This window comes from Aythya fuligula, chromosome 1 (genome assembly GCF_009819795.1).
Source record: "Aythya fuligula isolate bAytFul2 chromosome 1, bAytFul2.pri, whole genome shotgun sequence".
Classification (NCBI taxonomy): domain Eukaryota; kingdom Metazoa; phylum Chordata; class Aves; order Anseriformes; family Anatidae; genus Aythya; species Aythya fuligula.
Window position 1 is genome coordinate 205,194,482 of NC_045559.1, and position 13,602 is coordinate 205,208,083.

The 13,602-nt window shown below is 60.7% G+C and overlaps 1 protein-coding gene across 2 annotated transcripts; it reads left to right on the forward strand.

The window, feature by feature from the left end:
• Window positions 1–4,292: 4,292 nt before the first annotated feature.
• On the forward strand, window positions 4,293–11,310 carry P2RY6 (pyrimidinergic receptor P2Y6). Of its 2 annotated transcripts, none has more exons than XM_032201327.1 (2): window positions 4,293–4,340; window positions 10,259–11,310. In XM_032201327.1, the coding sequence occupies exon 2, from the start codon at window positions 10,285–10,287 to the stop codon at window positions 11,269–11,271; it is 987 nt and encodes a 328-aa protein (XP_032057218.1). In that variant the 5' UTR covers window positions 4,293–4,340; window positions 10,259–10,284; the 3' UTR covers window positions 11,272–11,310. The 2 variants fall into 2 exon arrangements, with proteins under 2 accessions (XP_032057218.1, XP_032057226.1); XM_032201335.1 differs by lacking the exon at window positions 4,293–4,340 and adding an exon at window positions 8,017–8,073.
• The last annotated feature ends 2,292 nt before the right edge of the window (window positions 11,311–13,602 follow it).

Consider the following 13,602-nt stretch of genomic DNA (forward strand, 5'->3'; position numbering starts at 1 on the left):
ACCCAGCAAATTTTGCCCTACAGGTGTGCCCGGAGGTGTTGGGGGTGCCCAAATCCTGGTGGCACGGTGGCACCCAAGGGCTGGCGTCTCCAAAACCCGCTGCCCGGAGAGCTCTGCAGCTGGAGACCTGCTTCTGGCCAGCCAGCCAAAGCAAACAAGTGATCGAGGAAACAGCAACAAGTAGAGGGGAAGTTATTTTAAGTCTTTCCCGGATGGGAAACAGTGGAGGTATCTGCGGGTCTCGTGTGCTTTGCCTTGCTAATCTTTCCCCGTGGACACGGAGCGGAAAGCCGAGAAGCCCGGAGGCGGCGAGCCAAAAATGCCACACGACCCCAGCTCTGTCCTCGGAGGGACAAAGAGAAATGATTTGTGACAATGAGGTGGCAAAAGCCACCTTCCAGGTGAGGTGTCCGGCACCCAGGCTGCCTCCCAAGCACCCAGCACCTTCCTTCTGCTGAAATCCTGGGTGAAATGGGAGACACGAAGCCCCCACCGTGCCCTGCTCAGCTCCTTTAGGGTTGTGGAGAAAGGAAAAGCGAAATGGAAGTGGCCCCGAGTCTCCAAGACACGTCTGGGTGTGCTCATGAAAAGGAAAGGAAGCCTGTGAAGATGAAGTCACCCATCATCATCATCATCATCGCGTTGGGCAAGGAGAGGCTCAGCTCCCCCTTCCTGCCCCGCTGACGTCCCCGGGGCTTTAGGGAGGCAGGTTGGGGAAGAAAGCAGTCTGAAACACGCTTCCTGAGAAATGCTGAGACATGGGAACGGCAGGTCCTTGTACGTCAGGAGCCAAATCAACGTTTTTTTTTTGTCCAAATTCCCAAGAAAGGCGAGGTTGCCGGGCTCCCACGGAGCCCTGGAGGAGTGGGAGCGTCGGGCTCGAGGCTGCTGCGGGGATCTCAGCACCGTCCGGAGGGGAGCTGGGGCTGGATCCCCCAAAATATGGCCCTGGGACCCCTCAAGGGATGGGACCTTCTCCACCAAACGCCTTCCCTGCCCAAAAAAATGGCATTTGGGGCCTCACCCTGCCCAAATGCAGGCAGCTCCTGCTGGGATTTGGGGTGTCCGCATGGCCGCAAATCTCTGCACTGCCTTGGGGAAGAATTTACTGGAAGATGGCTAAAAAAAAAGAGAAAAAAGAGATCAAACATCGCCTCGCCATTAGCAAGCTCGGCCAGGCCGGCCACCTGGCAGGCTGGAGCTGTCAGGAAAAGGGCACGGAGGAACCGGCCTCATTTCCATTGCAAATAGCTCGGCCTAATGAGATTTTTCGCGCCAGCCGCCTCCGGTTTGGTGAGCTGGAGGAGCCGGAGGCAGGATGGGGGCAGCTGGTCCTCGTCCCCAGCATGGGGACACCCTGGTACCCCTCGTGGGGACGTCCCCTGCCCGTGGTGGCTGTCCTGGAGAGGTGCAAGCCCCCGGTGCTTGGTCCACCCTTGGGTGGGGAAGGCACCAAGGGCACCCGTAATGGGATTACTGGGAGCATCCAGCCGGAGGGGCAGACACCAGGCGGCCCCAAAAGTCTCGTGAGGCCGAATCCAGCCACCAGGCCAGGCTGTTCTGCCAGGGGTTAATTCGATTGGTGACAGGCAGAGAGGAACCCGCTCGCTTTCCCCCGTTAATTCCCCCAGAGAGCTTCCTCTCCTCTGTGCCTGCATTAAAAAAAAAAAAAAAAAAAAAAAAAAAAAAGCTGTTAAAATGCCTGGCTCAAAAACGCTCATTTCCCTGAATCTGAAATTTCCCGGCCCCAAATCACCGGTGCTCGTGGAGGCAGAGGGAAGGGGAGCCCGGGGACGAGGCTCGGAGGCCGTCAGCCTTCGCTTCACCCGGGGCCCAGCGGTGTTTGCAAGAAGCCAGGTCCCATCCAGAGACGTCTGCGCGTCTGTAATCAGCGACGACATCTCCAGGAGGAAATTTCTTTTGATTACCCAAAGCACGGCCAAAAAAAAAAAAAAAAAAAACCACGTAACTTGTCGACCGACCTCCGAATGGGCCAGAAACCCTCTGGTTTTGCAAGCAAAAAATAATAATAATCGTGTCTGCTGGCGTGCAGCCTCACAGCTCACCCAACCAAGCGGCTGAAATTGGGGTGAAAAAAAACAATTTCCCTCTATTCATCCCTGCTCAACCCCGGAATTGTTTGGGGTTTGGGGCTCCTGTTTATCCCGGCTGCTGCAGGGATGGGGTGGATAGGGCTGGCGGGCAGCCAGGAGCGGCTGCTCCTCGGTGTTTTTCAGGCTCCTCGCCCTATTTACGGCGTGTCCCCACGGCCGAGCTCACCTTGGGGACCCTCAAGGACAAGCGCGGGGGGAGGATTTCAGCTTTTCTCCCCCTGCCCCGCAGACGGAGGCAGGACAGGGGCCCTGCCGCCCATCGCAGGAGCGAGCTGTGGCCGTTCTCAGCCCCATTTCCCCCAAATTATAGGGAAAACTTTGGGGTTTCCTCAGAACGCTGCCGGGCGTGTTTGCGCAAGGCGTGTTTTCTGCTCCGCTCCACAGACAGACACTTTTTCCCCCAGTTTTTCCTGCTCCCCCCGTGGCGGATGGGAATTTTCGGCGGGGCACCGAGCCATCCCCGCCAGCGCGGGCAGCCCCGGGGCCGAGTTGGATGGCTCCAGCCTGGCTGTGGCTGCGAATATTCACGGTTTCTCCTGCCAGAGCCCATCTCCCTGCAGGGCTGCAGCGCCAGGATCGATGAAAGCCCGCGTTGTCCGTGCCGGTGCAGGCGCCAGCAGGAACCCAGGCGCTTTTGCTCCGTCTCCCCGGCCCCAATCCTACAGCCGGAGCCCGTGCCCCAAACCCTACGGCTCGTAGTGGGGGCGCGCAGCTCCGTGGGGAGCATCGTGTCCCGTTACCTGGGATGATGGCAGGCACCCACCCCCATGAAACCCCATAAAAAGAAGAAAAAGGGATAATTTATGGGGTAAAACTGGGCTGAGCACAGGATCCTACAGAGCCCACCGCCCCATGGGGTACCAGCATCCTCGGGCTCTTTATGCTTGGGTTCTTTCCCACCACCCGCGTGCCCCGGGCTCCTTTCCTTATTGCCCTTTAATAGCCCTGCTCAGGAAGCACGCTGCTGCCTTTAGGGCCGGGTTAATGAGTGGTGAAGGTGCTGCCACCTCCTCTGCTCCTCGCCCCGCTGCAGCCCCAGCCCCGCTCACCAGCACCGTGGGGAAAACCCGACCCCGATGCCCGGCTGCTCGCCACACTTATAGGGTGATCCGGCTGTTGGATGGGGTCAGCCAGCTGTGGGATGGGGCAGGAAACCTTCACCCTGCAAACCCCATTTGGGGTGGGATTTAGGAGCACCCCAACACCCCATTTCACCCAGATATTTGCATGGGGGCAATGGGAGACCTCCTCCAGCTGTGCTTCCCATCCAACTGAGCTGCCCCATCCAGATGTGCCCCCACCCCACAGTCCTTGCGTATCCAGCTGTTCCCCATCCAGCTGCGCAACCCCATCCAGCTGTTCTCCACCCAGATGTTCCCCCATCCATCTGTTCTTCAATCCAGCTGTGCATCCCAAATCCAGCTGTACCCCATTCAAATATTTCCCCCATCCATCTGTTCCCCAACCCAGCTGTGCACCCCAAATCCAGCTGTACCCCATTCAAATATTTCCCCCAATCCAGCCGTGCACCCCAAATCCAGCTGTGCACCCCCATCCAGCTGTACCCCATTCAAATATTTCCCCCATCCAGCTAGTCCCCATCCAACTGTGACCCCATCAGTCTGTCCCCCAATCCAGGCTTCCCCTCCAAATCCATCCGTGCACCCCAAATCCATCCACACACCCCAAATCCAGCTGCACACCCCAAATCCATCCACACACCCCAAATCCATCCACACACCCCAAATCCAGCTGCACACCCCAAATCCATCCACACACCCCAAATCCATCCACACACCCCAAATCCAGCCGTGCACCCCAAATCCAGCTGCACACCCCAAATCCAGCCACACATCCCAAATCCATCCACACACCCCAAATCCAGCCGCGCACCCCAAATCCATCCACACACCCCAAATCCAGCCACACACCCCAAATCCCATTACGCATCCCACCCAGCCCTGCGCCCCCACCCATCTGGTCCCCACCCAACTCTTCCCCATCCGTCTGCCCCCCCACCCACCTATCCCCCCACCCTTTTTTCCCTCCTTTCCCAGCCGTGTCCCCCTCCTTTTTTTTCCCGTCCCCCCCGCAGGTGCCGGATGGTGCGGAGCGGGGCGGAGCGGGGCGGAACGGGGCGGAGCGGGGACCCGGAGGGCAACAACGGGGCCCCCCCCGTGTTCCCAATACCGACACCGCCGCCACCCCGGAGCATCCCGGCTGCCGGTAAGTGCCCCCCCCCAAAAAAAAACCCAAACCGAGCCGAGCCGGGCAGGATGAGGCCAACCAGGGGAGGTTTGGGTTGAATCGGGACAAATCCAGCCCAAATAGGGAGGGAGCGAACCCGACCCGGGCAGAGGGATCCGGGTAGGATCGGGGTGGAGTGGTCAGGGTGGGAGAGGGATCGGCGTGGTGGGGGGGAAGGATTTGGTCCTGGGTTTCGCCCACTGCTTTTTTTGGGGTGATAGTGGGCACCCCAATGGTGTCTGAGGTCCCTCAGGAGGGCTCTTTTTGGGATCTAGGGGGGGGTCACGGCTGGCTTTAGCCCCCCAGCCCCATGCCCATAGCACGGCCAGTCCCTGCACCCGTCACCCGTGGGGAGTGGGCTGGGGTCTTGGGATCTGCCCGGCTCCCCCCTACAGCCCACGTCGGGGTCTTGGGGTCTCCCCTGCTCCCCTCTACAGCCCAAATCAGGGTCTTGGGGGCTCCCCCCTGCAGCCCAGGTTGGGGTCTTGGGGTCTCCCCGGCTTCCCCTAAGCCCAAATCAGGGTCTTGGGGTCTGCCCGGCTCCCCCCTACAGCCCAGGTCGGGGTCTTGGGGTCTGCCCGGCTCCCCCCTACAGCCCAGGTCGGGGTCTTGGGGTCTCCCCTGCTCCCCCTAAGCCCAAATCAGGGTCTTGGGGTCTGCCCGGTTCCCCCCTACAGCCCAGGTCGGGGTCTTGGGGTCTGCCCGGCTCCTCCCTATAGCCCAGGTCGGGGTCTTGGGGTCTCCCTGGCTCCCCCCTGCAGCCCAGGTCGGGGTCTTGGGGTCTCCCTGGCTCCCCCCTACAGCCCAGGTCGGGGTCTTGGGGTCTCCCCGGCTCCCCCCTACAGCCCAGGTCGGGGTCTTGGGGTCTCCTCTGCTCCCCCCTACAGCCCAGGTTGGGGTCTTGGGGTCTCCCCGGCTCCCCCTAAGCTCAAATCAGGGTCTTGGGGTCTGCCCAGCTCCCCCCTACAGCCCAGGTCGGGGTCTTGGGGTCTCCCCGGCTCCCCCTAAGCTCAAATCAGGGTCTTGGGGTCTGCCCAGCTCCCCCCTACAGCCCAGGTCGGGGTCTTGGGGTCTCCCCGGCTCCCCCCTGCAGCCCAGATCAGGGTCTTGGGGTCTCCGTGGCTCCCCCCTACAGCTCAGGTCAGGGTCTTGGGGTCTCCCCTGCTCCCCTCTACAGCCCAGGTCGGGGTCTTGGGGTCTCCCTGGCTCCCCCCTGCAGCCCAGATCAGGGGTTTGGGGGTGTTTTCCCTAAAACGGGCACCCCTCTCGTCCCATCCCATCTCAGGGATCCGGCTGAGCATGGACGTGTCCACCTCGCCAGCAGCTGCCCAGTCCCCCGGTGGATATGGGATTTTGGGGAGGTCGAGCAGCTGGTGCTGCAGAGCGGGGCTCAAAACCCCTCTGTGACCCCAAAAGCAGGGGTGAAGCTCAGCGGGACGGGTTCCCCCCGATGCTCCCCAATCCCTCTGCTCCCTCCCACGGCACGGGCAATCGGGGACGTGCTTGGGGTCCCTGGGGATGCACGCGGAGCATCCTAAAATCTGCCCTAAAACCACCTGGGGGGTGCTGGGAGCCTTTTTGTGTACGTACCCATACAGATATGGGTACGTACAGCTGTAGGGACAGAGGTATAAACGGGGACAGAAGCTTAAATCGAGCTGTAAATACAAAGGGGGGGGAGGTGAGTCCCGTATTTATGGGTTTATAGACCCACCTATATGTTTGTGTGTACATGTGGGGCAGCATCTGGGTGTAAATATCCCATTGTGGGTAAACACCCACGGGTTTGTACAAACCCTACACCCAGTGGGGGCTGTGAGCTGCCCAGTCCCTGTCCCAAAACCTCCCCTTCGTGCTCCTTGCCCCCTAATCCCGCTCCGTGGGGGCTGCAGGAGGAAGGACCCGAAAAAAAAAAAAAGCCCATGGGAGGTGTGGGGTTGTTTTCCTGAGCAGGAAAACAGCCCCGAGCTACATGTTTTCCCCTTCTCACATCACCTCCCGAACCTGCTTTGCTTAATCCCTTCCCCGGAGCCCTCTCTGGCGGCGCAGATTTGTTTTATTTCATGCATAATGGGTTTGCAAATGCGTCTCGTGCACGGGGAGGGCTGGCGTGCCCAGAGCATCTCGGCAAAAGGGGCTTCTCCCTCCCCACGCAGGGAAAAAGGGTGCGGGGAGAAAGGGGTGATCCTGGCCACGTCGAACCTGCGGGATCCCTTCGTGTCCCTAATTCTGTCCTGCCACCCGTGGGATGCTCCTGGGAGCTGCCCCAAGCAGGGTTTGTAACAACACCGGGGTGTCTCGAGGAAATGTTACCAATGAGGGGTGCCGGAGGCAATTCTGCCCCAAATTCTCCTGATTTCCACTTATATTGCACAAGGTGTGGTGTGCAACCCAGCGGGTTTCGAGCCCGGAGCTGTCTTTGGGTTTATTTTGCAGCTGGGGCACCAAAGCACGAGCAGGAGGGAGAAGGGGGGCGGGGGGTGCCTGCGGACACCGGGGTGCGCATGGGGCGAGCACCCAGCCGTGCCCCCAAAACCCAAACCGGCCTCATCGATCTCCCAGCTCCTCCGGGAATCAATAATTGGAGATTTCCCATCGCATCCAGGGCTGCAAATCTGCTGAGCCGCCGCTTTCGCTTCCACGGCGGCGCAGCACCAGAAGCCTCCCCGATGTGGCTTCCCCCCCCCCCCATTTTTTTTCCTCGTCTGCCCGCAGAGCACCCCACTTCTCCTTCCCTTTCCTGCCCTCCCCACGTGCTGCTCCCCTCTTCTCCCACCCCCCGGTGATAAATGCCACCCTGCAGAGCCCCCACTTGGCACGGGGCAGCCCCTTCCCCACCGTTGGCACCGGGTTTTGCCCCGTGCCCATCGCCGTGGCGTCAGGGCAGCCCGTTTTGGGGTTGTTTTTTGGCTGCCCGTGGTGCTTTTGGTGCTGCTCATTTTGGGACGGGAGCGCTCTGCCACTGGCTGTGCACGTAGCCTTGGGCACATCCCTCAGCATCCTCTTGCAATCGCTCCTGGGAGAGGTGGTTTTGGGGCAAAATCTGCTAAAGAGGGCAAAACGCCGAGCAAAGGCCACCTCTTGGAGCAGGGTGCCGCTTCTAACTCGGGTGTTTTTTGGGGCAGAAGGGACTCTTTCAATGATTGTGCCCCCTATTTCATGAAAAACCCCAACCAAACGTCCGCACCCGACCCGCTTTGTTCTCGGGAACACTTCCCGGAGAGGAGGGATGGATCCGGGAACCACCCCTGGTGCCGGGAAGGACAAACCCCGACCCTTGTCACATCGTCCCTCGCCACGAGCCCGGAGCATGGGCCGGCACCGTGCCACAAGGCTTTCGCCCGCATCTGTGGCCTTTTTTTTTTTTTTTCTTGAAAAAAGCAGCGAGCTGCTTGGAAAAGAGCAAGGGGGAACATCCAATTCCTCTGTAAGAGGGGAGACAAATTTAGGTTTAAAAAGAAGGAACAGGCTCAGCGTGCACGTGCCGGGCATGACGACAGCTCCCTGCTTTGAAAGGGAGAAGAGCAGACGTAGTCACTGCATTATTTGGGGGAAGGATGCACGTATTTAGTAAATATTAGTCATTTCAGTGGCAAAGCCTGCAAGGATCCCACGTTGCATCCAGTGAGGGATTTGGGAAGCAGCCGCAGCATTCGGGGAGGCAAAAGGATTTGCTCCGCTCGCGGCTGAGCCAGGTTTAGAAATATAAAAGGTGGGGTTTGGGGAGGGAGGAGGAGGGGGGCGAGGGCAGCGGGGATGCGGGAACGGAGCCGAAAATGGGCCAGCGAAGTCCTGGTGTTATCAGCCACCGATGGAAGAGGGTGGAGGAGATGGGAAAGAGCGAGCGTCTGCTGTGGTTTTGCTCAAAATTTGGAAGCTTTGGAGGTGGCGGGGTGCAAATGGGGCGGTTCTGGGCAGCTGGGGGGGGCTTCTCTGGTGCCTAATCGAAAGGTTGTGCTCGCGGCTGTGATTTGCACCACCTGGGAGGGGTATTTTGGGGGAAAAAATTGGTAAAGAGGGTAATGAGCTCTGAAAATCACACCTCCCGGGGCAGGCAGGGTGCTGGCACGGAGCACGTCCCGCTGAGCACCCAGGGGAATGCTCTGGTGACAGTCCCAGCTCGGTGGCCACAGGTGGCACCGGTGGCAGCTGGAGCTGCCCCGTCCCAGCCTCTGCCCTTTTCCATTCTTCTTCTTTAACTCCCAACCCTAGATCCCAGCCCCAAAACCCACCCAGGTGGCCCGGGGCACCCATGGGTGCTGGTGGCACGGTGGCACCGTTGTCACATCCCCACCCGGGCGCGTCTCCCTGCCCCGGTGGCGTTTCCCAAATGTCACTGGGTGGCCGGGTGCTGAGTTTTTAGGGTATGGGGTGTGTGGGGTGTATGTGTAGGGGGTGTCCCTACATGTGCAGGGACATAGGGGTGCACACGTGTCCACAGGGGTCTGTAAGGGGGGTGCACACGTGTGTGTAGGTGTGCTGGGGGTGCACACACGTGTTTTGGGGTCCGTGTGTCTTAATGGGCACCTGTTTGCACTGCGGGGCCATACGGTGCCGTGCGTGCCCACCCCGCCGTGTCCACCCTGCTCACCCCAGTTTCAGTTCCCCATCCAGCACCGGGGTGCTGTGTCGGGGCAGGAAGGGGAAGCGTTGCACAACCCCCGGGGCTGCAGACGCAGCCAGGAGCCGGAGCGGGCGGCGGGTCCCAGCACTCCGGGCACCCCAAAGGGTAAGCCCCCAGCACCTCGCAGACCACCTCGTCCCTTATTTCTCTTCTCCCCCTTTTCCCAGCAGTGATCCCCACAAGCTGTGGGATGGCTGAGGATCCAGAGGTGGGTGCTGCTCCACCTTGGGGTCCCCGGGGGAAGGCAGTGGGGTAGGGGGGGACGCAGGGGGTGCACGGCAGCAGGGGAGCTGATGCTCCAGCCTGGTGCCCCCCCCAAAAAAATAAGGGAGCCTGACCATCCTCTCCTTGCCTCAGTGTCCTTTTGGTTCCCGCACAGCCCCGGGGGGGTCACGAAGAGGGGAAGTGGGTGCCGAGGTCGCAGACAGGTCTGCAGGATGAGGGTGACCCGGGGAGGAACTGAGAGAGGCAGGAGAAGCCGCTCCGCACGCCGCTGCCACGGGCGCTCCAACCACCTCGGGCGTGCTCAGCACCCATGGGTGCCAGGCGAGGGCCCCGGCGAAGCGACATGGGCAGGGTGGCGGTGGCAGGGCGGGGGACGGGGCCTCTGCGGTTTTGTAGTGATTGCTGCCTTTTGTGGGGTTTTATTTCCTCCTCCTTACACTGCTTGCTCGCAACCCGCTCTCCCGGCAGAGCAGGCTCTGGTCGCAGCCTCTGGCTCGGGGACGCAGCTTCCCAGCCCCATAACGGAGCGGGTGGCCTCGTCCCCAGAAGCCCAGGGGCCACCTGGATGGGCTGGCATCACCCCCAAGACCCCAAAACCTCCAGAACCAGGGAGGTGCTCCTCCCTGTCCCCGGATGAAAGCGCCCGTGAAACATCCGCGCGTCCCTCGGCACTGGTGGCGGCTCCCAAAACGGGTGGCTCGCTGTAGGGTTTTGGCACCCCCTGCAGAGGACCAGGGGACAAGGGCTGAGCTCGCTGCGTCGCTGAAGGCTCCGCTGCAATTTCCTCTTTAGCAGCTCTGCCCATCCGGCAGAAGAGCAGCTTGGCCTTGTGCAAAGTGCCAGCACCACGGGGCGGCGGCGGTGGTGGCCGCCGCGCTGTCCCCAAGTGGCCACCACCCCGCACAGTGCTGCTCCTTCCACCCAACAGACCCCAAAAGCCACGATGGGGAAGGTTGAGGCTATGGGGTTGCATGCACTGATCCGGGTTCATCCCGGATGTGTCACCCCATGGCCAAGCCACCGAGTGTCCCCTTTTTGTCACCCGCAGGTGCCAACGCCGGTGAAGAGGGGACCATGAGCATGGCCAACGTCACAGCCGGGAGGAACTCGTGCACCTTCCACGAGGAGTTCAAGCAGGTGCTGCTGCCCCTGGTCTACTCGGTGGTGTTCCTGCTGGGGCTGCCCCTCAACGCCGTGGTCATCGGGCAGATCTGGCTGGCCCGCAAGGCGCTGACCCGCACCATGATCTACATGCTCAACCTGGCCACGGCCGACCTGCTCTACGTCTGCTCCCTCCCTCTCCTCATCTACAACTACACCCAGAAGGACTACTGGCCCTTCGGGGACTTCACCTGCAAGTTCGTCCGCTTCCAGTTCTACACCAACCTGCACGGCAGCATCCTCTTCCTCACCTGCATCAGCGTCCAGCGCTACCTGGGCATCTGCCACCCCTTGGCCTCGTGGCACAAAAAGAAAGGCAAGAAGCTGACGTGGCTGGTGTGCGCCGCCGTCTGGTCCGTGGTGGTCGCCCAGTGCCTGCCCACCTTCGTCTTCGCCTCCACGGGCACGCAGAGGAACCGCACGGTCTGCTACGACCTGAGCCCCCCGGACCTCTCCGCCTCCTATTTCCCCTACGGCATCACGCTGACCGTCACCGGCTTCCTGCTGCCCTTCGTGGCCATCCTGGGGTGCTACTGCAGCATGGCCCGCATCCTGTGCCAGAGGGACGAGCTGATCGGCCTGGCGGTGCACAAGAAGAAGGACAAGGCCGTGCGCATGATCGTCATCGTGGTCATCGTCTTCTCCATCAGCTTCTTCCCCTTCCACCTCACCAAGACCATCTACCTGATCGTCCGCTCCTCGCCCGGCCTGCCCTGCCCGCTGCTGGAGGCGTTCGCCATCGCCTACAAGTGCACGCGCCCCTTCGCCAGCATGAACAGCGTCCTCGACCCCATCCTCTTCTACTTCACCCAGCGCAAGTTCCGCGAGAGCACCCGCTACCTCCTCGACAAGATGAGCTCCAAGTGGCGGCACGACCACTGCGTCACCTACGGCTCCTAGGTAGACGAGGCCACCTCGGTGTCACCGGAGCGCTTTTTGGCTCAAAGCCGCCTGGCGCGGAGACGGGGACGCGCCCTGGGGGACATCTCCTGAGCTTCCAGAGCTTGCTTCCAGCCCACGGGGGTTGTGACGCGGTGTCCCCGCTCTCCGAGGGCTGCCCTCCGCCGGTTGCTCGACGCCGTCCTGGTTTTTTTTAGCTGCTTTGTGCCACCTTTTGGTGGAGGCTGAAGCACCGAAGCAATAAAAACCACTGGGGGGACCACGGAGGAGGCGGTGGGAGCGTGGGGAGAAGGGATGAGGCCGCCCGGGTGGGCTGCTCAGGGGGGGATTTCTGCCCCCAAAAGATGTTTTGAGCTTTCCCTCATCTGGAGAGGAATTTTTGGCTTGTACTCACCTGGGGAACATGGCTCTGTGCCCCGCCACTGAGACTATGGGGCAGTTTTGGGGTCCTGAACACCAACAGCCCCCACAAACCATTTCTGGCACCTCTGTGGACCCAGGAGAGGAACAGATGGGTGTCACGGACATTTTGGGGTAACACCGGTGTATCCCAGAATGGGACCAGACCACTAAAAGACATGGGGCCACTGGTGCCACTGGTGCTTCGAAAGGGTGAGAGGGCATCCCTGGCCAGACGGGGAGCTGGTGAGGGACAGTGAGGGGGACCAGGACACCGATGCCATATTTCCCACCCGGACACGATGCCAGGAACTGGGAGACCCCTGCCACTGCCACCCAGCACCCGGGTGACACCGGACATCAAGGCTGAGCCTGCTGGATGAACCAACGCATCACGTTTTATAGGGTTGCACCTTACCCACACGAGGAGCCCAGCCGATCCCAAGGCCACCGAGAGGCTGGGCACCGTGGCTGTACCTCTAACTGCTTTGCCAGTCCCCTATAATATAGGACGTACAGACTGAACCTTCCCCTATATCTATAGGGGTCCTGCACGAGGACCTGCACACGCTATGTACCGTATATACGCACGCATCCGAGCGGGGCAACGTTGTGCACGGAGCCACCCCAACCCCAAATACACTTTGCAAACCCATACTCGCAGGTGTCTCTGGGCCGTAATCGCGTCGATTAAGTTGATTGAAGCAATTTGCTTCAAATCTCGGGGATTAGCAGCCCTCCAGCCTGGCTGCTTGCACAAAGCCACCCGGCCGAGCACCCCGTTAATCCCAGATCCCTCGTCGCAAACCCGTGGCCGCATCCGGACACACCTGAATTCAGGGAGGGCTGAAGGGCAGAGCCAGCCCCAAATAACCCCACCAGCACCTAGGGTGGACGATCCCTTGCTTTACCTTGGGGAAATCCCTATGTGGGGTTGAGTTTGGGGTGCAGGAGGCAGGGGTGGCCTCGGGGTTCCCCTTGGCCGTAGCTCTCGGCGCTGGGATCTCTTCCCACGCGTTTTTGGGGTCTCCCATCCCCGCAATTTTTGCGTGCTGCGGTAAAAAAAATAATAAAATAAAATAAAAATAAATAAAAACACGGTGGTCGGAGGGAAAAACCCGCGGGGACGGTGATGTCCCCAAGTTTTCCCGGACAAAGGAAAGGCGCCGGGGGGGGTGACGCCGGGGTTCGGGCTCGGCCACGCCGCCCGGACCCAGGAGAGGGCGCAAAATCTTCAGGTTTGGAGAGGGCGCAAAAACTTCGCGTTTTGGGAAATGTCTGCGGGGAGGCGGCGGGGCCGGGGGGCTGCCGGGGAGGGGGACACCCAGCCGGGTGTGACCCCAAAAAGCTTTGTAAAAAGCCCCAAGGAAGTCCAAAAAAGGCAGAAAGGAATGTATTTTGTTTTTTTCTGCCCATGACGGTGGATGGCCCCAAGCCACCTTCATGGGGTGTGCAAGCACCTGGGTGCCTCGGAGGGGTTTGGGGACACACTGGGGGCACCCCAGGCTGGGGCAGGGGCATCCAGGACATCCCAAAGAGGTCCAGGAGGTGGAATCGCCAACTTTGGGGTGTTTTTGAGGCACTTGGAGCTCGGTTTTTCCACTTTTGGTCTTCCTGGCCTCGGGGGTCTGCTCCTTCCTGCCAAACCCCATCAGCGGGTCCCTTGATGCCACCAGGTCCCAAAGCCACGGTGATGGGCACACCTCGGGGATGGGGCCGGGAGGGTTGTGCCTTAAATTCCATCCCAAATGCCACTGACAGCTTGGGGACGTCATCAACAGGCCCAGGAGCCACCCAGCCCTGGGGGCAGCGGGGCAGGAAGGTGGTGGGAGGGAAGGGAGAGCCAGGGAAGGAATCCACGGCGTTGCCGGAGGTGCTTTTAATTCTTGAAAAAAATGCATTTATGGGGGTTTGGGGCCCAGAGACACAGAC